General features: G+C 33.9%; 1 protein-coding gene across 1 annotated transcript in view; it reads right to left on the bottom strand.

Moving 5' to 3' along the window:
- Nucleotides 1-26,452, bottom strand: part of CPNE8 (copine 8) — a 177,437-nt gene that overhangs the window by 19,392 nt on the left and 131,593 nt on the right. The window contains exons 14-16 of the mRNA XM_054591256.1: nucleotides 26,027-26,073; nucleotides 19,187-19,368; nucleotides 12,511-12,638 (exon numbers count right to left, since the gene is read on the bottom strand). Coding sequence (XP_054447231.1) covers nucleotides 12,511-12,638; nucleotides 19,187-19,368; nucleotides 26,027-26,073 — 357 coding nt within the window. The remainder of the gene's footprint in view (nucleotides 1-12,510; nucleotides 12,639-19,186; nucleotides 19,369-26,026; nucleotides 26,074-26,452) is intronic.

Below are 26,452 nucleotides of genomic sequence, written 5' to 3'. Positions count from 1 at the left end.
CCATTGAGTAATGGCCATCCTAAAAAGTGTGAGGTGGCAGCAGCTCACTGCTGTTTCAATTTGCATTTCCCCGATGATTAGCAATGTTGAGCACCTTTGCATACAGCTGCTGGCTATTTCTGTCTTTGGAGAAATATCTATGCAAGTCCTTTGCCCATTTGTTAAACTGGATTATTCTTCTTTTGCTATTGAGTTCTAGGAGTTTTTTATATTTTTTGGAAGTTAACCCTCTTTTAGCTATATAGTTCACAAATATTTTCTCACATTCCAGAGGTTCCATTTCATTTTCTTTTCTTTCTAGGTCTTAAAAGCTTTTTAATTTGATGTAGTCCTACTTGTCCGTTTATTTTGGTTTTTGTTGCTTGTGATTTTGATGTCGTACCCAAGAAATCATAGCCAAGACCAATGTCAAGAAGCTTTCCCCTATATTTTCTTATATGAGTTTTACAGTTTCAGGTCTTATGTTAATCTACTTAATTTTTATGAGTTGTGTAAGGTAAGAATCCAATTTTGTTCTTTTGCACAGAGACATCTAGTTTTTCCAGTGCTATTTATTAAAGAAATCATTCCCCATTGTTTATTCTTGGCACCCTTATTAAAGATCAATTGACCGTGTGTGCATGAAAGCGTGCGCGTGTGTCCTGGGCTCTGTTTTCTGTTCCACTGATCTATATGTCTATTTTTATGTCAGTATCTTCCTGTTTTGATAGTTTTAAGCTTTGTAATATATTTTAAAATCAGGTGGTATCATACCTCCAGCTTTGTTCTTGTTCAAGGTTGCTTTGGCTATTGGGGTCTTTTGTGGTTCCATATAAATTATAAAATTGCTTTTTATATTTCTGCAAAAATTTTCCATTGGGATTTTGATAGGTATTGCATTAAATATGTAGAACATTTTGGGTAGTATGGACATTTTAACAATATTAATTCTTGTGACATATAAAGACAGGATGCCTTTCCATTTATTTCTGTCTGCTTTCATCCATGTTTTATAGTTTTCAGTGTAAAAGTATTTCACCTTCTTGCTTAAGTTTATTCCTAACTATTTTCTTATTTTGGTGTTATTGTGATTATTTTAATTTTTTCTGATGGTTTGTTGTTAGTGTATAAAAACACAAATTATTTTTGGAGGTTGATTATGTATCCTGCACCTTTGTTGAATTCATTTATTAGTTCTTAAGAGGTAAGATTTTTTTTTGGGGGGGGGCTAATATTTTGGGTTTTCTACCTATAAAATTACATCATCTATGAACAGAGATGATTTTACTTCTACCTTTGTGATCAAGATGGCTTTTCTTTCTTTTTCTTGTCTAATTGCTCTGGCTAGGACTTCAATACTATGTTGAATAGAAGTGGAGAGAGTGGGCATTCTTGTCACCTTCTAAGTCTTAAGAGGAAAAGCTTTCAGGTTTTTATCATTGAGTATGATACTACCTGTGGGCTTTTTCATAGGTTGCCTTCATCGTGTTGAGATAAGTTCTTTCTGCACCTAATTTGTTTTTATCATGAAAAGCTGTTGAATTTTGTCAAGTGCTTTTTCTGTGTCTCTTGACCAAGTGATTTTTGTTCTTTATTTTATTTTGGTGTATCATATTTGTTGATCTGTATATGTGGAATTATGCTTGCTTCCTAGGTAGAAATCCTACTTGGTTATGGCATATAATTATTTTAATGTGCTATTATATCTAGTTTGCTAATAACATTTTGAGGATTTTTGAACCTATATTCATCAGGAATTTGATCTATACTGTAGTTCAACAGGAATAACTTTTAAAATAAATTTATTGAGGTAACATTATTTAACAATATTATATCAATTTCAGGTGTATGGTATAATAGCTTGATATCTGTATACCAACCAAAGGTTTCCTTCATTACCAAATATTTGACCCCTTTTACCAAATTTGCACCCCCCGCCCCCTTTCCTTGCTCTGGTAACCACCATTATGTTGTATCAGGGATATTTTCTTGTCTCCTTGTCTGTCTTCGGTATCAGGGTGGTGCTGGTCTCATAAAATAAGTTTGAAAGTATTCGCTCTTATATTCTTTTGGAAGATATGAAGAAGGATTTGTATTAATATTTCTTTAAACAGTAAAATTCACATGTGTAGCTATATCGTCCTGGGCTTTCCTTTATTAGCAGGTTTTTTGATTACTGATTCGGTCTCCTTGTTATTTGTACAGGCTTTCCAATTCTTTCTAATTCGTTCTTGATAGGTTATATGTTTCTAGCCATTTGTCCATTTTTTCTAGGTTGTGTAATTTGTTAGATTATAATTGTTGATAATAGTCTCCTGTGATATTTATTTTTGTGACATCAGTTTCATGTCGCCTCTTCTACTTCTGATATCACTTGAGTCTTTTTTTTCTTAGTCTAGCTAAAGGTTTGTCAATTTTGTTTCTTTTCAAAAGAAAAAATTATTAGCTTTGTCATTTTTTCTATTCTCTATTTCTTTTATTTCTACTCAAATTGTTATTATTTCTTTTCTCTGTTAACTTGTGCTTAGTTTGTTCTTCTTTTTCTAGATCCTTGAGGTGTAATGTTAGGTCATTTGAGATTTTTCTTTTTTTAGAAAGTGGTGCTTATCACTTTAAACTTTCCTATTAGGACTGTTTTTGCTGAATCCCGTAAGTTTTGGAATGTTGTGTTTTCATTTTCATCTGTCCCAAAATATTTTCTAATTTTCATTTCCTTTTTATTTCTTCTTCTATCCAATGGTCACTCAAAGATATGCTAAATTCCATTTTTTTGTGAGTACTCCTGATTTCCTTTTGTTATTGATTTACAGTTTTTTTCCCATTGTGATAAAAAACAATACGCTGGAATGACTTAATATGTTCAGATTTGTTTTGTGACTATTGTGTGACCTACCCTAGAGAATATTCCATGAATGCTTGTAAAGAATGTACATTCTACTGCTGTGTGGAATGTTTTGACATCTCTGTTAGGCCCATTTTGGTCTAGAAGTGAAGTCTAATATTATTATACTGCTATCTATTTCTCATTTCAGATATATCAATTTTGCTTACATATTTTGGCGCTTTGCAGTTAGGTGCACACATATTTGTAATTATTATGTCTCTCTGTGAATTGATGTCTTTAAACTTATTTATTTTTTTAATTTAACTTATTTATTTAAACTTATTTTAATGAAAGTTGTACTTCTCTAAGGTGTACAACATGATGATTTGATATACCCAGTGAAATGATTATTAGTAAAATCAATCAACATCCCATCTTATCACATAGTTGCCATATTTTTTGTCTTCAGTGCACCTGAAATGTACCCTCTAAGCAAATTTCCAGTATTCAATATAGTATTAGCTATAGTATTCACACAAAATATTACATCTCTAGAACAATGCATCCTACATGAAGCAACTTTGTACTCTTTCACCAGTATCTCCCCATTTTCCTACCTCCCCACCCTTGGTAACCACCATTCTACTCTTTGCTCCTATATTCAACTTTTTAAAATTCCACATATAATTGAGATCATGCAGTGTTTTGCTTTTTGTGTCTCACTTTTAATATCTAGCATAACATTCTTCAGGTTCATCCTTGTTGTTGCAAATGGCAGGTGCCCCTTTTTCAAAGCTGATCTCACATAAATTGACCTCTTTATTCTGCAATGACCTTCTTTGTCTCCTGTGACAGTTTTATTTTTTAATTTTAAAGTTTTTATTTATTTATTCTTTGTGATAGGGAAAGGGAGAAAGAGTGGGAGAGAAGCACTGATGTGTGAGAGAGAATAAATCAGTTGCTTTTCACATGTGCGCCCAACCAGGGACCAGGCCTGCAACCCAGGCAACTACCCTGATTGGGAATCGAACTGGAGGCCTTTTGCTTGTAGAAGGATGCCCAACCAACTGAACTATACCAGTGAGGGCTCTTGTGACAGTTTTTGACTTGAAGTCTACTTTGATAAAAATACAGACACTCCTGCCTACTCTCTTTTGATTATCGTTTGCAAAGAATGTTTTTTTTCATCCCTTCATTTTCAACTGATATACATCTTTAAATCTAAGTTTAGTGGGGGGGGGTTTTATACACAGTATATAATTGGGTATTTTCTTCCTTAAACATTAACCAACTCTGTCTTTTGATTGGGAAGTTTAGTCCACTTATATTTTGGTTTCCTTTTGAATCATTAGAAAGTACACCATAAAGAACAGGACAATATATTCATATTACCAAGAGTGTTAGGGCTAGATCCTGAAACATAGTAAAACTAGGAATTTTTCATTTTACTTTATAATAAATGTCTTATATTAATACTTAACTTCGAGAAAAATTAATGCTATAGAATGATACATGAGTTTATTGTGTGGCTCTCACTACTGCTTAGATAAACTGCTTTGAAAATAAATTACATTCTAAATAAGAACTATTCAATCCATTTTCATCTTTATTACCATCAGCACTGTAAGTCATCTTAAACTATTCATCGTTTTTATGGCATTTGCTCCACACATTCTCATATTGTTGCACTTCACCAGCTAATCTAAATTTCAAACAAAATCATATTTTGTACTAAAAGCATTCTATGTTTATGAAAAATAATTTAAATACTATAGCTGTGTAAAAGTAGAAACCAGAGGCAGATTACATCCCAGTCTTCAAAAAGGTAACACTGATACACAGATTTGCAGATTCAAACTGTATTTTAGGCTATTAAAGAAGCTTGTTTCTTAAAGGAACTTAATGATTAATCTTTTTGTAAAATGCATAATTAAAACTCTTAATATTGAAAGCCTTCTGTCTTTTTCAAAAATAGAAAATATGTAACTTGTATTTTAATATTTTTATGACAAATTTAGAGAGAGGTTAACTTGGTCAGGATTTTGGAATTCAAACACATCTATTTCTTTAGAGTCTTTGTCAAGTAAGTTTCTAGGATTGTTTATAAACTCAGAAATGGCTGGCTCAGATTTTTGGAATATTCTTTCAGCTCATACTAGTTCACAGGGATAGAGAGGACAACAAAACAAGATAAGAAACTGACTCAGGAATATTTTATTTAGGTAGTTTAATTTTGACCTGCACAATGAATTAAATCTTAATACTAAGTAAAGGGACATATTTAAATAGTTCAGTACAAAGTAACGGCATAAATTTTATGTTCCTAAGTTGTTACCCAAACTATTTTTGGCAGTGCAACGAAATGACCACAGTACCCACATGACTGGTAGTTTTGTTGCACTTTCTTTGGTGTGTCTTTACCTCTGTAGCAGAGATCAAAAGGTTTAGGAGTACAAGGCAAAATGATTTGGAATCAGATTAGTCTATTTGGAATTTTAGCTCCACCACAAATGGACAGTCTACAATTCTACCTGGTCCTCAGGAAAATGGGAACAATAACACTATTGTCAACTTTTAGATCAGTTAGGATAAAAAGAAATAAAATAAACCACATTATAGCATTGAGCCTACTGCCTGAGACAGATTTTAGGCAATAATGACTGTCATTTTGATTTTATTATTATTGATCTACAGATGGAAGAGATAAAATATTAACACATTATTTAGATTAATTTTACAATTAGTTATGAAAATTCCAAAATAAACCAATGTTATCTCCTGAAAAATGAAAATAAATCTTAGCTGATTATCAGGATCCTTGATTTTTCTCAGTATCAGGAAAAGAAAAATAAATCTAGCCAATCGTTACAACTTGATAAATCCCTTGTAAGAACTGGAATGTGATAGCCACAAGAAAAAGTAAATGGTTATACACAGCAAACAAATGATAGACTGCAAAGAGAGCTCATAATTTTCATTGGTGCATTGGTTTGTTTTTAAAGTAATAAATTGGTGAAATTTACCAACAAAATGTATTCTGAATAATTCGAAATTATTGAGGTAACAGTCTAGATGAAAATAAATCTTTGGAAAAAAATGACCTGAGCAGGAATGTAAAAATTGTCATATTCAAGGGGAAACTGAGAGTAACCAGGGGATAAGTAAAATTCTATTTTCCTCAAACCATATATCTATAAGCACATGATTTCCTTAACATTTTCTTTTTACTGTTATTAATCAGGTTTAGACAGTGTTACAGACAACAGGTAAGTTATTAAGTTCACATAGGAAAGGGTTACCAGTGGTATTCAGCTAGGAAAGGGGAGCAAAGAAAACTCGACATCGAGTTAATAAACTGGGAAGCATAAGCCTGCCTGCCAGCCAAGAAGCTGCAGCTTCCTACCCCAGGAAATTCCAGCATTTCTCTGCCAAGAGAATTAGCAGTCCTCCTTCCCTGCCTCTGGTCTCAGATAACCAGGTAGGAACAGGGGGAGGCAGGCACATGTGCAATAGAAATAAAAATGGTGCAGGGGGACGTGCCTGACCAGAGAGGGCTATCAGTCTTGCCTGGGGAAAGAACAGATTGGTTGGGAGGTGGACCCACCCGAAGAGTGCAAAAGTTTGGGAATTGATTATTTTGAGAAAGCACCTAGTCTGCCCCACACCCAAGCTAATAAAATCCCAGGGGAACAAAGAAGCTTTCTCTCCCTTGACCAGGTAACCTGCACTTGCCCCGTGTGTTGACAGGTCCTCTATCCAAGCAGCCACACAACCCATGGCCACGCAACTCCACATGCAGGCTCCAGGAGGGAGCCAGACATGGACTACAACCAGAGACACATGCTAGGCTAGCTGGATGCTGGACTGAACTGTGCTTGGATATGGAGCATAAACACTGGGCAGTGGCCTTCCTCCTGGCCCTCCTGAAGACAAGACTGGACTTTTTCCATGGTGAGACGGACAGAGGTGGAACCTCCTTAACTGTACATCACCAATAATGTGTTCCACAGAGCCCCTTCGTCCTGTGTGGGTCTCAGGTAATTCTTTTTCTTTAGGTACTGAAAGGGCCCCATGTACACAGATAACAAAAGGACCTAAAAGTATTCTCTGATTTTAAATTTGGTTTCAATTTACAACATAATGGTAATACATTTCTTTTGGGAGATGTTATGGTTAGTCTTATGTGTCAACTTGTCTAGACTGTAATATCCAATTATTTAGTCAAACCCTCATCAATGTATTGCTGTGAAGGTATTTTGTAGATGTAGTTAACATCTATAATTAGATGACTTTAAGTAAATAAAATTTCCTCTGATAATGTGGTGGGCCTTATCAAATCAGCTAAAGGCCTAACAAAACTAGTTTAAAAGCAAAGGAATTGTGACTCAAGACTCTATCTAATTCTGCCTGAGTTTCCAACAATGCCAGTTTTCTCCACCAATTTCCAACATGCTAGCACATACCATTTCATAAGCCAATTCTTTACACTAAATCTCACTACCTGTATATCCTACTGGTTCCATTTCTCCTGAGAACCCTGACTGATATAGCAGGTAGCAATTACAATCATATTTCCCACAGCTCATGAAGGCTGACTAAATATTATCGTGAATAGTTTTGTCAGTTTCCTATTATAAGCTTATTAAACTATACTTGTAATATATGATATATGAAATATTCAATTAAACAAACAGGTGTGGATTTCTTGGTACAGGCAAAGAATTATGAGATTAAGTCACAATTCCTTCAATTTGGAAAAGATCTATATGTAACAATGGAGTAGAATCAAATTAGTGAGTGCTGTGATAGAGCTGTACTTGGAATGCCATCACAGCCCAGAAGCAGAGATTCTTTGTGACTTGAGGTGCACTACGTTTGGGAGAATGTGGAGAGGACTGAGGTTGGATGAGTGGGTGGCACTTACATACTGAAAATTCTTGAATACCAAACTAAAGCATTTGAACTTAAATTTGCGACAGGCATCAATGGATGTAAAGTAGGTTATTTTTTACATTATTAGAAATGCTGTTCTCTGGACAACTCTATAAATTAAGAAGCGGAGAGGTTCAAAATTAGAGATAGCAGGTTTGAAAGACTCAGAATAGTATGTAAAACCTTAAAGTTTCACAGACTTGATTCCTTGGTTCTTGACTATTTTACAGTATTATCTCATTAATATTATCTCCAAAACCAATAGTCTTATGACATAAATTTTATTCCTAAAAATAAGCATGTTATTCCAATTATTACTTATAAAAGAATAAGTAAATATTCATCATAATGCTTACAGAAAACTATTATAAATAACCAAGCTTTACCAATAAAGAGAACATACTTTTTTAAAGGGAAAAAGACCAAGCAAATAGGAAAGAAAATGTATTTGCTTTTGACTTTACAAAAAATAACTTTTAATGACAAATATTTTCACATACATAGACTATATTAGACATTTGTTGAGTACTCACCTCCATAGGATGGACATGGTCATCTACTCTTGAAATACATTTAAATGTGACAAAATGCACAAAATGCACACAGAGGTCATATACACTATAACTGTGGCAATTCTCTTGATTTAGAAACAAATAGTAATTTTTTTTTAGTTGATAAATTTGGGGAGATAATTTTGGACCACACAGCAAATATGTCTTAATAAAAACTTAAAAACAAAACTATCAAAGATAAAAGAAAAGTGAAAGACATTTCTTACAGAGAGTCATAACAAGAAATAGATACAAGGAACTTCAGATTGTATTGGCAGGGAAGAGATGATTCCCAAAAAGCCATTTTTTACTGTTTCTTATTTTGTGTCCTGACAAATTACAATAAAGAATTATTATATCACAGATTATTTTCAAAGAGTCTGAAAGTGTTAGGTGGAAATTACCTTTATATTTCTGAATTTAAAAAATGCTGGATCCAATATAACGAATGATGAAAAAACGGTGTGGAGCCTGTATTTTAAATGGTATATAGAAGTGCACCTAGAAAGTTTTATCTAAAAGTTTAGTATTTATACTGGAGATATACAAGGACAAAAATACAAAATAACGTGGTAAGCACTGTTGAGAACATCTATAACAACTAGCATGAGTTAACACAAAATAAGTCCTATCATTTTCTCTTACATTGAATATAAAACAGTGATCTGTATGATAGTGTGTGACGGAAAGAGTGAGCATCAACTATAATTTATCTGCATTAATATTATTTTGATTCTTCATTTGAAAGCCATTAAAACACGAAGAAAATAGAGTACAGATAATACTACTTATACAGGCTAATGCAATAAGCTAGAACGTCCTTTTCAAATACAGGTAAAGACTCATTAGTGAATTTTGAAATCAATTCTGTGGGTCAAGACCTGATTTACAAAAAGAGTAATAGAAAATAAGATACCATGAAATAATAATAATAAGTATTATTTCATAATCTTTTTGAAAAAGTTGTATGTATCCAGAGATGAGATGCAAAAATTATATCAGTACAGATTGTGAATACAAATGTTTGAAAAACCTGAGTTAAAAGGTCACACTCAGAGAATGGTCATCAACGTATCATTGTCAAGCTGAGGTGGAGTTCCAGCCACTGGGGTCAACCGTGGGTGCAGAGTTGTTTTAGTGTCTTACCTATGTCCCAGATAATGAAAACTAAAATACATTTAAGTTGCTCATGATGTCTGGTAGGGTCATGGTCAAAGTACCAGAACCTTCAAGTGGAGAACCAAGGTTTCATATTGCCTTTGTGCATTAATAAACTGATATGAATGCAGTAATTTTTCAAGTTCTGGCTACATATTAGGAAGGATACAAGAGCTATATATATATATATATATTTTAATTTTCACCTGAGGATATTTCTCCACTGCTTTTAGAAAGAAAGGAAAGGAGAGAGAAAAGGAGAGAGAGAAACATAAATGCGAGAGAGAAGCATCGATGGGTTGCCTCCCAGGCATGTCTGGGCTGGCAGTTATACATACCCAGACTGAGGATAAAATGCAGCTGGACTGGGAATGGAACCCACAGCCTAGGTATGTGCCCTGACAGTGAATGGAACCCGCAACCTTTCAGTTACCAGATGACGCTCCAACCAACTGAGCTACATCAGTCATGGCAAGAGATACGAGTATATTTTGTATACTGTATAAACATTAGGCAAATTTTCTGAAGATTGCAACTGGATCAAGCCAAACTTAAAAGTATTTAAAAAATGATGTCTAATTTATTTATGCACTAATGAAAAAGTGATAAACAAATCTAAATAGATTTTTACATTAAATTTTTTTCTAGAACATGTACTTGGAATTATAAGCAATTATATTCTGATCTTAATACTATGAAATATATATGGGTAGAACTCTGGAAATTTAGAACATTAACTGTATAATAATTTCAGAGAGGTGAAAATAATGTGCCCTCTATATCACTGAAAGGAATAGTCATCTTTATGGAATTCAGTTTTTATTACTTCTATCTACTGTGGAATGTAATACTAGATGTGAATAATTTATACAGTTGAGATCATGATTGATCTTGTTATTGCTCTCATACATGCCTTTTCAAAGAAAATAGGACTTCTGGCCAAGACGTAGGCATAGGTAGATACACTTTTCCTCCTTGCACAACCAAAAGGACAACAACAAACTTAAAAACAAAAAACAATCAGAACTGCCAGAGAAGCGAACTGTATGCAAGTCGAACAACCAAAGAGTTAAAGAAGAAACATTTATCCAGACTGGTAGGAGGGACGGAGACAGACACGTGGCAAGGTGGTGACTGGAGGACCAGGTAGTCTACATTTGCATGAGGATAAACCGGGAGGAACAACCGGGGTGTGGAACATACCACACAACCCAGGGTTCCAGCCTGGGAAAAGAAAGCTTCAAAATCTCTGGCTGTAAAGTCCTGGGTGGGTTGTGGCAGCAGGAAAAACTCTCAATCTCACAAGAGAGTTCGTTGGAGAGACCCACAGGGTCCCAGAATGTACACAAGCACACCCATCCAGCAATCAGCACCAGAAGGGCTCAATTTTATTGCGGGTAGCAGGGGAAGTGACTGAAAGTAGGGTGCAAGCTGAGCAGGTGGCATAGTTCCCTCTTTGACCCCTCCCCCACATACAGTGACCCCACCCCAACAACACAGTGAAGGGTTACCTGCCCTGGTGAGTACCTAAGGCTCCACCCCTTACAATGTAACAGGTGTGCCAAGACAAAGAAATATGGCCCAAATGAAAAACAGATCAAAACTCCAGAAAAAAATAGAACTAAGTGATAAAGAGCCAACCTATCAGATGCACAGTTCAAAACACTGGTAATCTGGATGCTGACAGAAATGGTTGAGTATGGTCACAAAATGGAGGAAAAAGTGAAGGCTATGCAAAGTGAAGTAAAGAAAAACATATAGGGAACCAACAGTGAAGGGAAGGAAACTGGGACACAAATCAACAATTGGGAGCAGAAGGAAGAAATAAACATTCAACCAGAACAGAATGAAGAAACAAGAATACAGAAAAATGAGGAGAGGCTTAGAAACTTCTGGGACAACTTTAAATGTTCCAACATCTGAATCATAGGGGTGCAAGAAGGAGAAGAGGAAGAGAAAGAAATTGAAAACTTATTTAGAAAAATAATGAAGGAGAACTTCCCCAATCTGGCAGAGGAAACAGGATTCCAGGAAGTCCAGGAAGCTCAAAGTCCCAAAGAAGTTGGACCCAAGGAAGCACACACACCAAGGCACATCATGATTACATTACCCAGGATTAAAGATAAGGAGGGAACCTTAAAAGCAGCAAGAGAAAAGGAGACAGTTACCTATAAAGGGGTTCCCATAAGACTATCAGCTGATTTCTCAAAAGAAACCTTGCAGACAAGAAGTGGCTGGAAAGAGGCATTCAAAGTCATGAAAGCCAGGGACCTACATCCAAGATGACTCTATCCAGCAAAGCTATCATTTAGAATGGAAGGGCAGATACAGTGCTTCCCAGATAAGGGAAAGTTAAAGGGATTCATCATCACCAAGTCCTTATTTTATGAAATGTTAAAGGAACTTATCTAAGAAAAGGAAGATGACCAAAACTATGAGAAATAAAATGACAACAAACTCACAACTATCAACAACTGAACCTAAAAACAAAAACAAAAACAAAAACAAACTAAGCAAACAACTAGAACAGGAACAGAATCACAGAAATGGAGATCACATGGAGGGTTATCAGCAGGGAGGAAGAGAGGGAAGGTGGGGGCCAAGGAAGCATAAGTGGTAGGTACAAAATAGGCAGGGGGAGGTTAAGAATAGTATAGGAAATTGAGAAGCCAAAGAATGTATATGTACAAGCCATGGACATGAACTAAGGGGGGGAAATGCTGGGGGGAAGGGGGATGCTGGGCAGAGGGGAATAAAGGAGAAAAAAAATGGGACAATTGTAATAGTTAGTCCATAAAATTTACTTTAAAAAAAGGAATTTTCTTTGGTTAAACAAATGCAGGTCCTAACATAACCCAGTGTATGTTTCTTCACTTGATATTGTGATGTAAAGTTTTTAGCAAAGTATGGCAGCTCATAGGAGACTTTCTACTGCATGTTGAAATTCTTCACTTTCTTGGAGGTGAGAAGGAGAAACTTTCATCTGTGAAATCATTTTAACAATAATGTTATGATTTCACTGTGGTCTGGTACACTAAAGTAAATATCTTGTGTACTTCCACTTACCTTGCTACGTGATTGATTACAGGAGCAAAGTTGGTTGGCCCATACAGCTGTACCGATTTCAGACTCCTATAATAAGCCTCCATGACACCCTCAATGCCATCACAGTAGGGGTTTTGAGGGTTCCCGTTCTGTAGAACATTACAGGCAAAAAACAGTAAAAAATTAATAGTGTCTGTAAAGATCAGGTGAAGAAAGGATAATAAACACTGATGCTCATGAAGAATTTTCTGGAATAATACTCATTTATATATTTATAACAGCAAAAATTAAGGGATCAACAACAGATTGCAATGTATTATATAGAGTGTGCTATGATAATAGAATGTGCACAATAATTTAAAAAAGATACTTTTCAAAACAATGGCAGGAGATGACTAAATAATCTTGAGAACTGAATATCACATTCTACAATTAATAATGTCTTAATTTTACACAGGTCTTGTACATGTAGACATGAACATAAAAAATTCTGAGAAGTAAATAAAATATTCGGTAGTAAACTCTAAGTGGTTATATAATTGGGGACATTTATTTCACTCTTTATTCTATATTTTTCAAGTTTCTGCAGTCATATATTAAAATCAGAAAAGAATAAATGCTGTCTATTCAGTTTCTCCTTATAGAAAGAAAAATGTAAACTATTTGCTGCACACACATCTTCAGGACACACTTGACAACCCCAACTGGACAAGGAGTGAGAGGGAATGCAATTTGGTGTAAGAAATATTAAGACAAAATAAAAGGAAAAGAACCAAAGAAACATATCCATGCTGTTCAAGGGAAATGGAGCTTACCACCAAGGAGTTATTCTGAAAGAGAGCACCCAGAAGGGCAACTTTAAACCTGGAGACCTGCTCTCACTTTTTCATACTTTGAATACTCTGTTGTATTAGGTTTAATTTTCCTAGTCCAGATTACACAGGTAGCACAAATAAGGCAGTGTATTAGTTATCTATTTCTATTCAGCAAATTATCCCGAAACTTAGTGGGTTAAAATAATAAACATTTATTATCTCATATGTTTTGGGGGTATCAAAAATCCAGGAGCAATTTAGCCAGGTGGTTCTTGCTAAGAATTTCTCATGAGTTCCCAGTCAAGATACAGACCATTGGAAAGCTTGTCCAAAGCTGAAGGATCTGCTTCCCAGAAGGCTCACTTATCCTGCTGCTGGTGAGAGGTCAACTAAGACTCTCCATAGGGCTGCTTGAGTGTCCTCACAACATGGTGGCTAACTTCCCCAGGAAGAACAATTCAATGGAAAGAGCAAGGAGGAAGTCCCAATGCCTTCATAAGCTAATTCATAAGTTGCATATCATTACTTCTATTTTAATCTACTTGCTAGAAATGAGTCACTAAGTAGAGCTCATACTCAAAGGAAGGGGAATTCGGCTCCACCTCTGGAAGGGGAGAAGAGACACAAGTGAAATTTGTGAATATGTTTTAAAACACTAAGGACAGTAACTGTATTTAACATAGCAATAATTTTAGCATGTATGTTTTTATCTGAACAATCCCAAATAACTGCAAATTTATAACTAAAATCATTGACTTCTATATACCAAGCTCCATATGAAAATATTTACATACTTTATGTAGTTCTTTATAACAACTCTAAAAATGTAGATAAAATAGTGTCATTATTTTCACTTTTCAAATGAAGACACTAAGGCACTGAGAGCTTACATACTGTGCCCAAAAGTCACACAATGCAAGGGAAAAGAGCCAATATCTGAACACACACACTCCAACTCCAAATTCCAATCTCTTCACCACCGCTATGGCACCATGTTATGAAATCCTAAGCATTTTGAAGACTGGAGATCTTAGGAAACTAAACCAGGTGCTACTTTAGTTTTGGCATTTGTGGGAGAAAGAGTTATACACACATTTTCCTTTTAATTTTGCTTTTATTCTTCAAACTTTTTATTAACTAAACCTCATGTAAATTTTTAAAACCATAAAAATAATAAAAGACCTCTTTATATTATAAAATTGGTTTCAGTGCAGTTAACTGAAATTAAAATGTAAAAGTTTAACATTTAGCACAAAGCAGTTAATCGTGGTTTTGATGTCAACCTGAGCTGACTTATTTAACCTTCCTTTAAGTAAAATTTTGCAGTGTTCTTTTCCCTTGATAAGGCACAAGGCTAATTAAAATAAATTATTCATTTTGGGCATTAAAATGTGTTATATAGCTTCCTTGAGGGAAAAATTATAATTCTGGGCTTCTTTTTGATTGTCTTTTTAACATTTGAATGGCAGTTTATATTTCCTCTATTCCTCTGGAACTAAAATTACAAAGTTGCCATTTTTCTCACTATTTAATTTTTTCTTAGTGGAAAGATAATCATTGGATGTTCTCTTCATCATTATCGACTCTCTGAAGCACTGATTTCTGTACTAGTCCTAATTCCATAATAAATTGCTCTAAGATTTCCTCATATGCCCTGGATGATAAAAATTTTTATTACATAAAATTATACATTTTCTTAAATATATGCTTTGCATTATCTCAGGATTATTTTAAATAATTTATGACTAATAAAATGAGATTTTCCTCTTAATGACAACATTGTAATGGGTTATAAAAAAGAATTTTGAAAACTTTTTTAAGAACTTGTTTCTTAAAATAATTATGTTGGAAATTAGTTTTTGCTTGTTAAAACAAACTAAAATAAGCTTATATGTGGATCCAGCACACACACACAAAACACACAGGATGTTTTTGAAAATAAGAGTATTCAATTTTATTCTGAATGAAGACAGCAATGGATGCTCTATTGTATACTTTCATTTTAACTAACAAACTTTTCTATTTATAAAATCATGAATGTCAATTTGTAGAACACAGAAATATATAGAACAGAATTCAAAATGAGCAATAATTCTACTATGCAGACTTAAGTGGGGAGAGTGTCCAGCTTTCACCCATTTTCCCTCCATTTGACTCACTAAGGGATTGTAACTGGGGAGCTAGATTCAGTTCTCTACAGCAAGCCTATAATCTGTATTGTGACCTACAGCCTATAACTCTTCTGAGCCAGACTAACACACTGACAAAATGCTCTCAGGGGCTGTTGCTTTACTCTTTGAAATGTTAACTGTTGCTGCCCAGAGACTGCTTACTGTAGGAAAAGCCGAGAGAACTCTCTCTTTTATTCAATTAAAAAAAACCAAAACAAAAAACCCCAAAACATCTATCAAGCTGTTATATTATGCATACAGGGGTAAAGACACTTGTTATGTCTAGTTGAAAGAAAAAGTATACACATATATATTAAATTTTATAGATTCCTATAAATGCCAAAATAAGTAAAAGGCATGCAAATTCTTTTAGATATTTAGTAGAAGAAAGAGCTTGGACAGGTGTAGCATTCCTCTACTGATCAATGCAAAACCGCCTTTTAAAGGTCACTGGCCACATGTCTATTAGAAACACTTCCTCTGAAGCCCCTCACTATTGTATTTCCAGTTACAATTCCATAAGGAGTCATCAAGAATCATGAAGACATGAGAGCAATGACTCATCAATTTCACAACCAAAAGTGCTTAATATGATAATACTAGGACATTTCTCCTTTCTTTTCCCATTCCTTTTTCTTAACTGATTACATCCATTCTTAAACATATTTCACATGAAAAGGCTGGTTTACCTGAGATATTTTTGATTCAGCAAAGCTCAATTTCAGCATTTGAGCTAACCTGAAACTCACTGAATAGAGAGTATTTAATTTTTTAAAAAGCCTCCCTTGCCACCTGAAAGATTATTTGACCCTGATGTGGATAAAAATAAATATTTGTGAATACACATCATATTTCTTACCATGAAACCTGAGAGTGTGTGAACACTAGGTGGTATATTAAGTGCCAGACTGATGTGTGACTGAAGTTTTTGTATTTGCTATTTTTGGCACTTATAGAATATATATTGCAGTTATATATGGTGAAGTTAATACAAAATGCTTTAGCACAAATCAAGTCAAATACTACCTCCCTGGAGATTTATTTAACCTTTGAATGGCTTACTTTTCTAAGAAAACAAAAGTGTTTTGAAAAAACTCAAGTGACATAACAAGTTACATTAATGTTGAACAACCATCATCATCATCATCATCATCATCACTGTTTTCATCATCCATTTGGGAGACTACTTTTCATACATTTAAAGGAGTATGGCTCTATTCTATAACTTTGGATTCAAAGAACAGCTTAAGATATCTGCAAATAAGAAGAAAGGTCTTCCTTAGCAGTACTATTTGCATAGGTTTGGTTACAAAGAATAAATGTAGAGGTAGGAAACACAGAAAAGGAGAGAATAAGACAGAGACAGAAAGGGAAAAAGAAATCATACGCAACAGTGAGAGAAAACTCAAAGAAAGAAAATTAACAAACCTCATTTAGTTTTACATAATTATTCTTTTTCTTAGGCTTAAAATAGCTCATGACCTTTTTCCTGAGGCACTCAAGACTTAGGATCACATGAGTGATTTTCACGGTTTTATAAATTTCTGCAAAGTTTTAATTCCCCTAGAAACAAAATCCCAAAAGACATTCATTTTTATATGACATTGGGAGTGTGGCATGTGGGCTATTTCATGGGAGAAAGAATCAAACCCTATAGCAACCTTTTCTGAAATTGTGGGTGATGGAACAGAAAGGAAAAATAAGTACAGCAATAAAAATATTAAAATACTCTTCTTAAAATATTTAAGAAAAATAAACATCACTTAAAGGAAATGTGTATATGTATACAGATACACATATATGTATATAAGTATTACCATTATATATGTGTATATACATGTGTACATGTTTATATGTATTATGTATGTATCTACATATACATATAGATAATGTTGTTAATAAAGCACAGTTCTAAGCAGTAGTGTTACAGGTATTTCATAAAATGTGGTTAAATAGTGGTCAAGAGAAGGAATTCTAAAACAAGATTGATCTGAGTTCAAGTCTTGTCTGTTAGAACCCTGGTTAAAACTCTGAGCCTCTGAGCTGCGTCATGTAACTCTTGGGTGCACTCTTCTTACCATATTTAAAATGAGGGCATTTGCTGTAGTGGCATAATGTGACAACTATGATATACCTACCACACAGAAATTTTGTGAAGATGAAATAAGAAAATAAGCATAAAATATTTAGATCAATACTCAGTGATCACTTGGTAAAGGTACTATTATTGTTCACTTTGGACAATGTTATATATCAGTGTTCGTTTTTGCCTATTTTGCTTGCAGACTTAAAAAAATCCTATAATGATCATGTATTATTTTTGTAATAAGAATAAAAACAATAAACAAAGACCTACAAAAAAAATGTGGGCGACAGAAGAGTTTATCTACCTGCGACAACATGTAGGGTAGGCTAGGGAGGTACCTCTGTTAGGGAAACCTAATTTTTTTCTCAAATAATAGATCACATTCCTATATCAATTTCCCCATTATTTATGAGAAAGTGCATGTAAGAGTAAGGCTGACTGGGCCGATAGGCATTCTCTATGTGGAGTTTATTTCGAAGGAAGACTGTAACACATTGCTTATCTGCAATCGCACAATGGGAAAGTAGATCTATATAAATTAACATGTATTAGAGAAATATTTTTATTCCAATCATACCTACTACAGTATATTTAAATCTTAATTAATTATAACCATCAGTGCTGCTTCACATTTGAAAAAATTAACACTAGCTATAATTAGCTCTTTACCTTTGAAGTGCCATTTTAGAAGAGGCTATTTATCAACAGAGGATTTATAAATCAGATGCATTTCAGATATATTAAAAATAGCCACACATTCTTTGACCTGCTTCCCTTGGAGAGGTAAAAGTTACTTCTGCTACCTTGGCACTGGGCTGGCCTTACTGACTGGCTTGACTAAGAGAATATGGCAGAGGGAATGTTCTGGGTCTTCCAAGGCTGTGGTATAAAGAGCCCTGCACCTCGCCCCAGCCTTATAGAATATTCACTCTGGGAAGCCAACTGTCATGTGAGAAGTCTGCCTACCATGAGTCCACCACACTGTGATAAAGCTGATGAAAACCACACGGAGAGGCTGTAATGCAGAAAGAGGGGACGATGTCCAGGCAACCCAGCTCTCTCAGTCATGCCGGCTCAGGCATCAGACATGAGCAAAGAAGCCGTCTTAGAGAGCATGCTCTCCCCAGAAGACATGACATGGAGAAGAACAGAGGAATCCAAGTGGCAGCCAGAATCAAGAATATGGCTCTATTCAAACAATTCCAGCCATCTCTGGCCAGTCAAGCCATTCCAGGAAGGCCCCAGACATTGCAAAATAAATACATAAATAAAGCATCTCCCATTGTATTCTCCTTGAATTTCTGACCCAGAAATCATGCATAACAGACTGGCCATTGGTTTATACCTCAAACTCCTAGGGAGTTTTGTTATGCAGCCATAAGTAACCATAATTGACCCCCTACTTATAAATCAGATGCAGTGTAGGTAGATTTATTGCTAACCTATTTAACTGTCTTTTCTTCAATTAATACTACGCTCCTAAATCAATCATTTAGCAAAATCAAGCTGAGTCTACAGTCAAAAAGAACTGCTACAAGATTGGCCAAAGCAGAAGAAGTGAACTTATTTAAAAATCCAATATATAATTTTTTTAAAAATAACAAATCCTTGTGATATATTCTTACCAAAGCAAACTCATGAGATATCCTTCCATCTGGAGGCAGTTTTGCACCAAAACCCAGAGCTGGGAACATTTTATCACTGTCATAATCTTGAACAATTTCTCCCACAGCTTTCAGTGCCATCCCGTAGGCGTTCAGTTGGTAAGGATTCATGTAGTGGAGAGAAGTGGGCTGGGCCGGGTTGCCTGATGACAGAAACGTATTTCAAACATGAGTGATGAGGCTAAAGGTGCAATTTTTTTGGACAACATTTTCCTTAATATCCATGTCTTGATATTTATTTCTCTTCCTTGATATTTAGAAATTACATGTTTCTGCCTACATCCATAGTGTGCCGAATAGTTTTTTTAATGGATATTAACATGGAAATATTTATTACATTCAATCGTACATGTAGAAAATTTCCTGAAGATCAAGTATATGCAGGGTTTTTTGGTCCCGCCCGCCCCCGGCAGAAAGTATTCCTCATTGTCAATTGCACAGGCTATTCTTGAAATTCAGTTCCAGAGAAGTATAAAAGTATTTTGTTAATTTCATTTTACTGTAATATTTATTTTAAAAATATCATGTGCTTTTACCTTGAATTCTTATGCCTATATAAGAAGATCCAACTGAATTAATGGGCTTGAATAATTATGAGGTCTTCCTAAAGTGGTATTACAAAAACAAATTAAGTATTTGAGAAGTATCCCAAATTATCAATTAAAAAAGGACAGCACAATGATTTTCAAATTCAAGCTAATAAAATATCTCAATATGAAAAATTATTCAGAGTTTCTAACTAAACATTAAGGTAGGAGGCAGAAGGCCCAAAGCCGAATCTTGTCATTTGTAGGATAACATCTATAAAATGCCTGTAATAAATTCTACCCCAGTGTTACTGGGAGGACAAGGCAAGATTGTGCATGAGAAAGTGATTAAAAACAAGAAAGTGCCATAGAAATGTAAGGTTTAACTACTACTGTTATTAATGTCTGGATCATCCCCAAGGTTCTGATTTTCAGTATCTTATCTTATGCAGCACGTTACATTTGAATACAGATGAATTTGAGAGAAAGTAACGTATGTGCTGCCACTTAAACACATTGAGATTCACATTGATTTGCCCTAATTACCAGCACTTGGCAGCCTGAAAATCCATTAAGTTTCTTAAGTAAAAATGGAAAGTTATATGGAACATAAAGCTCAATTCTACTTTAAAATGTTGCCTAAAGAAGGAAAGCCTCAGGGCATAGTTCTCTTCTGATAAGGAAAATAGATAATAATAAGCTCTTGAAATCCAGAGAGAAACAAAATAGAGATCTTCCCTTGGTTTATAGTACATATAATTATACCAAGAACACTTTTGGTCTAAAAATAATTTATTGTGTAAAAACATTTAAATTTCCAGAGGTTTATAAACATTCAAGGGCTGGTTCCACTTGATAAAATGTCTAAATAAGTATCTTCTGACCAAAATGGCCTCGATGTTCCCCTCAGCTTGACCAAACTTTAGGCAGGTTTCTCCTGACTACAGACCCCAAGGTCCCTTTTCTTACAGCATTTACTTTAGATAATTCATAATTGTAAAATTCTCCATCCTTTGAGGTCTAAATCCTCTACAATCAGAATGTCTTTCTCAAAGATCTGGGAGTCAGCCCTTTGAAGTCATTGTAAGAAAGATACCACGCCTATCAGCTAGAGTCTCTGTGGGAAGCAGCCTAACTTCAATAAGTATTAATCAGCAAATACAGATGGTGCAATAACACAGAACAAACTCCCCTCTAATATCTCCAGTATTTTTCTATTAGTGCACCAAGACACTTAAATCCCCTCCCTTCTCTTGTGTTAGAGATGTTGAGTCACTATCTTCTACTGCAATAGCTTTGATCTCTGTTGCAAATTATGGATAAAGTCTTCTTAGCCAGTTTAATTTGGTAAAAATTTTCTGTGACACTTTCTTTTAAAGGAGGAATTTTGTCACTTAATCAAAAGACCACTGGAGCCACAGATAAGCAATACCATTCCTTGACTAAATGTTAATTTAACCACAACTTTTAAATATAAGCAGAGTTGTTACCCAAAGATTTCATTATGGCAACTAATTCAATTCCACTAAGAGCCATAACTTAAAAATACTACTAATACCTCAGCATGTCTAAACAGCTTAGCTTATCGTGCACAACAGTGCCTGATCCTACCCATTCAAAGACGTTGCCTAACTCTTTCCAGCAACTTCATCCAGACCAGTCTCTTCACTGGACCACTACCGGTATTTTTCTTCCTGTCACTACCTCTTGGGTTACCAATGTGTGGGGAAGTTCACTTTCTTCTCCTCCAGTTTCTGTCTCATATGCACCAGACAACCTTCCTCGTTCTTCCAGCCCTTACTGTCCTCTCCTACTCTTAGGGCTCTTGTGTTCTGCACCACAAAACATGGCAATCTGCGAAATGGAGTGTCAATTTCTTGAATCTGGGACCATGTTTGTACCATCTCTGTGTCTGTAACAATGAATATGAAGAATGAACTTGTAGTGGGTTGATCATATTAGAGCCCAATTAATGACAACAGTAGTTACAGTAGCATGAAATCTAAAATGTATGGAATAACTTACTTCATATCTCATTCGTTTTTCAACAAATCACTTATGGGTACTTTTATTATACCCACTTTTCAGATTAAATCACACAACAATACTTGGTAAAACTAGAATATGAATCTTAGCATTCAGATTCCATAGTTCTTATTCTTAGCTATAACTCTTACTTAAGGATCCTAAAATATTTTAAACCCTGAATACTATCAAACTTATATCTGATTTTGTTTCAGAGGTACATCTTGCCTTTGTTTTAAAAAAATCCCACTTGGATAGACTCTTTTTAAAAAAATTTATTGAGATATCATTCATATAACTTACAATTCACCCATTTAAACTATGCAATTCAATGATGTTAAGTACATTCACAGATATGTATAACCATCACTCCAATCAATTTTGGAGTATTTTCATCACCTCAAGAAGAAACCCTGTACCTATTCACTATTATTCCCTAGTCATTCCACCTAGTCCAGCCCTAAAGAATAACTAAACCACCTTCTGTAACTATTAATTTGTGATTTCTAGACATTTCATGTAAGTGGATTTATATATTATATGGTCTTTTGTGAGTAACTTCTTTCACTGCATGGTGATTTCAAGGTTCATCTATGTTGTAGCATTTTATCACTTCATATTTCATTCCTGTTTATTGTCAAATGGTATGTGTAACAATATATCACATTTTTCTATCCATTTATGAGCTGATGGACATTTGGGCTGTTTCCACATTTTGGCTACTATGGTGCTAAAGACATCTGTGTACAAGGTTTTGTATGGAGGTATGTTTTTATCTCTCTTGTGTATGTATTCAGAAGTGAAACTACTGGGTCATATGGTAGATATATCTTGAGAAAATGTCAGTGTGTTTTCTAAAGTGGCTGTACCATTTTATATTCTCACCAGGAGAGTATGAGGATTCCAGTATCTCCACACATTCTCACCACCATTTGTTTCCGGATTTTTAGATTATAGCCATCCTAGTGGGTGTGAAATAGTATTTCATTATGGTTTTGATTTGCATTTCCTGATGCCTAAGTATGCTAAGTAACTTTTCATGTACTTATTTGTCATATTTATATCTTTTTTTTGAGAAATGTCTATTCTATTTTTTTAAGGGAGTTGCCTTTTTATTGAGTTTTAAGTATTCATATATTCTGCATACAAGTCTCCTATGAGATATATGCTTTGTTAATACTTTCTTGCAATCTCGGATTTGTCTTTCGCTTTGTTAATAATATCCTGTGAAGCATAAAGAGCTTTCAATTTGATGGAATTCAATTTATCTATTTTTTTCTTTTGTTGCTTATGTTGTTGGTGTCATACCCAAGAATCTATTGCCACATCCAAGGTCATAAAAATGCATCCCTATATTTTCTTCTAATAGTTCTATAATTTTAACCCTTATATTTATTTTGCATGAATTTCATATATTATGTAAGGTAAGGGTCCAACTTCATTCTTTTGCCTATGGCTATCCAGTTGTCCCAAGAATAATTTGTTGAAAAGACTATATTTCTTTATTCAGTTGCTTTGGTACACTTATCAAACCAGTTAATCTTAGACACATGGGTTTGTTTCTGGAATTTCAGTGCTATTTCATTGATCTATAATGTGTCTTTATGCCAACACCAACACTCTTGGTTACTTTCTAGTAAGTCTCAAAAATGAGAATTTGTGAATCTTCCTGTTTTTTTCTTTTTCCCTCAAGTCTGCTTTTGGTCTTCTGAATCCATTGAAATTCCATATGAATTTTTGGGTCAGTTATCCATCTTCAATTTTTGATAGAGACTGAATTGAATCTGTCAATTAATTTAGGAAATATTACCATCTTAACAATGTTGAATTTTCAAATCAATAAACATGGCATATTTTCCCTCTTAGTTAGATCTTTAATTGTTCAACAGGATTTTTTCAGAATAGGTTTTAGAGTTTAAGTTTTACACTCACTTTGTTAAATTTAGTCCTAATTAATGGATTACCTTGATATTATTATAAAAAGAACTGTTTTTATAAATTCATTTTCAGATTTTTCATTAGAAGTGTGTAGGCAAAAATTTATATATTGATATTTTATACATCAATCTCGCTGATTTCATTTATTAGTTCTAACAGATGTTTTTAGTGGATTAAATAGGATTTTCTATATATAAGACTATGTCATCTGCAAATAAAAATAGTTTAACTTCATTCTTTCCAATTTTTTCATATCTAATTGCTCTGAACACAACCTCCAGTCCAATTTTGAAAAGACTTTCTCGTCCTATTCCTTATGTTAGAGGAAAAGCATCTAGGTTTTCACCACTAAGTATGTTAGCTATGAGTTTTTCAAATATTCTCTTCTTTAGTAAGTCAACTTGTATTCCTAGTTTTTCAAGTGTTATTATCATGAAAGTATGTTGGACTTGGTCAAATGCTTTTTCTGCATCCATTGATATGACCATGTTGTTTTTATATTTTATTCTACTGATACAATATATTATATTATTTGACTTTTTAATATTAAGATAACCTTGCATTCCAGCGATAAATCTTACTTGGTCAGGATGTAGAATTCTTTCTATATATAGCTCAATTCATAGCATTATTTTGAGAACTTTAATATCCATATCCATAAAAAATTCATCTTTAGTTTTTCTTTTTTTATGATATCTTGTCTGATTTGGGTATCAAGGTAATACTGACCACATAGAATGAGTTTGGAAGTGTTCCCTCCTCTTCTATTTTTTGGAAGCATTTGTGAAGAATTGTTATTAATTCTTCTTTAAATATATGGTAGAATTCACTAGTGAAGCTATCTGGACTTTGTGCTTAGTTTATTTATTTTTATTACTAATTCAATCTCTTATTCATGTTGTCTATTTTTTTATGTGAATTCCAATAGTTTGTGTCTTTCCACTGAGTAGATTCTTGCTCTTCTTACTGTGCTAATGCTCATTAATGAACAAAAGCTAGTATTTTAGACCAGTTGAGCTTTAGGTTTTATTTTTATGTTCCATAATTTATTGAATAAAACACATGAGTAACTTGTAACTTGTAATGAGTAACACATAAACTTCATGTCATAACACTGGAGAATAAATTTAACATGTAGTCTAAGGTGGGCTGAATTCGAGTTTGGTCTCCTAATCTCTATTTTTACCTCAAGAACTAGCAGTTGAGATGTATTTATTACTAAAAATATATTCTAGATATTTTATTTTCATTTGTGTAAGAGGTAAATTGGAGTTATTTCCAAGGTGTTTTCTTACCAAAACAGTCTATTATTTTGTGAAATGAGAGTCAGCATGAAAGAAATGTGAGGTAAAGGGAATATAATGTGAGAGCCATAAATGCAATAAATAATTTGAAAAAAAAGAAACTTTGATTACTACAAACTGATGAAAACTTCAGGTAAAAATAAATAATGAGATTAATGTTCTCATGATACAAAATAATGGATTTCAGTTGACTGTCCTATTTGAAATAAAGATACTTCAAAATAAAATTAAAATTCCACTATCCTTTATTAAAATAGTTGATATACAAATTACTAATATCTGCACATGGGCCCTTAGATGACATTATTTCTGAACTAATTAAATATAAATGTGTTAACATGGATAATTCTTAAGAAAAATCAAGTAAAAATGAAGCAAGTCAAATAAGGTACATGAACTTGAATTTCATTTATATAAATTAATATATGCAAAAGTACTATAAAAATGAGGATTTTAATTACACAGGTTTCAAAATTATAGTTACATATGGAGAAGAAGGGTGGGTAGAAGAAATGGGGCAGAGGTACACAATAAGGTCAACTAGATCTAAAATTTTCTTTTTAAAAATATGTAAAATAAAAATGACCATGTTTTGATATTTAATAAATTTGAGTGGGACTATAATGTACTTTCTATTTATGTAGCCATTTGTATACCTGAACTAATTCATAATGTTAAAAAAAAAGAAAAATTATCTGAGTTGCTGGTCAGCTAGCTCAGTTAGTTAGAATGACACTTCATGTGTCAAGGTTGTGGGTTCAATCTCCCGTCAGGGCACATACAAGAAGCAACTAATGAAGGCATAAATAAGTGGAACAGCAAATCAATGTTTTTCCCTCTGCCCCCAAATCAATTAAAGAAAAGAAAAAAATTATCTGAATATCTGAATTTTATACAAAACACTTCAAAAGTATGGAAATGTAGAAATACTTTCTAAACCTCATGAAAATAAATATTTTTCACTTAATTGCTGATAATTTTTATTAGGAGATAGTCATAATACTCACCATTTGATGCTGTAAAATCAATAGCCACTGTGAAATTGATTTGTGTCCTAGAATATAAGTAAATAAGAATCATTAGTAATTAAATAATTTCAAAAAAGTTTGATTTCGATTTGTGTTATCATATTCTTAACATAACTCATTTTCTTAAATATTATTTCTGGCAACTGTGTTATAGTAAACACTAGTTTTCAAAAGGCAAGAACTTGGCAAAATACCTTTACAATCATATACCTGTAAAATAAAACATAAGGTATCAGCAATAAAACAGCTCCTATTTGGGAGCATAACAATAAGGTGCTCGTAATGAAGAAGTCAAACTGCTAATAATGATTTGCCAGCCTCTAATGTCAGCATTCATTCTTAATTGTTTCCAAACCTATCCTATAGTCCATGTAAAATTATTATGGCTTTAAAAGTATGACATAG

This window comes from Pteronotus mesoamericanus, unplaced genomic scaffold (genome assembly GCF_021234165.1).
Source record: "Pteronotus mesoamericanus isolate MK-2021 breed Mesoamerican mustached bat unplaced genomic scaffold, CSHL_Meso_final scaffold_21, whole genome shotgun sequence".
Classification (NCBI taxonomy): Eukaryota; Metazoa; Chordata; class Mammalia; order Chiroptera; family Mormoopidae; genus Pteronotus; species Pteronotus mesoamericanus.
Note: the sequence above shows the minus strand (reverse complement) of the source record. Positions and strands in the feature narration are given on the sequence as shown.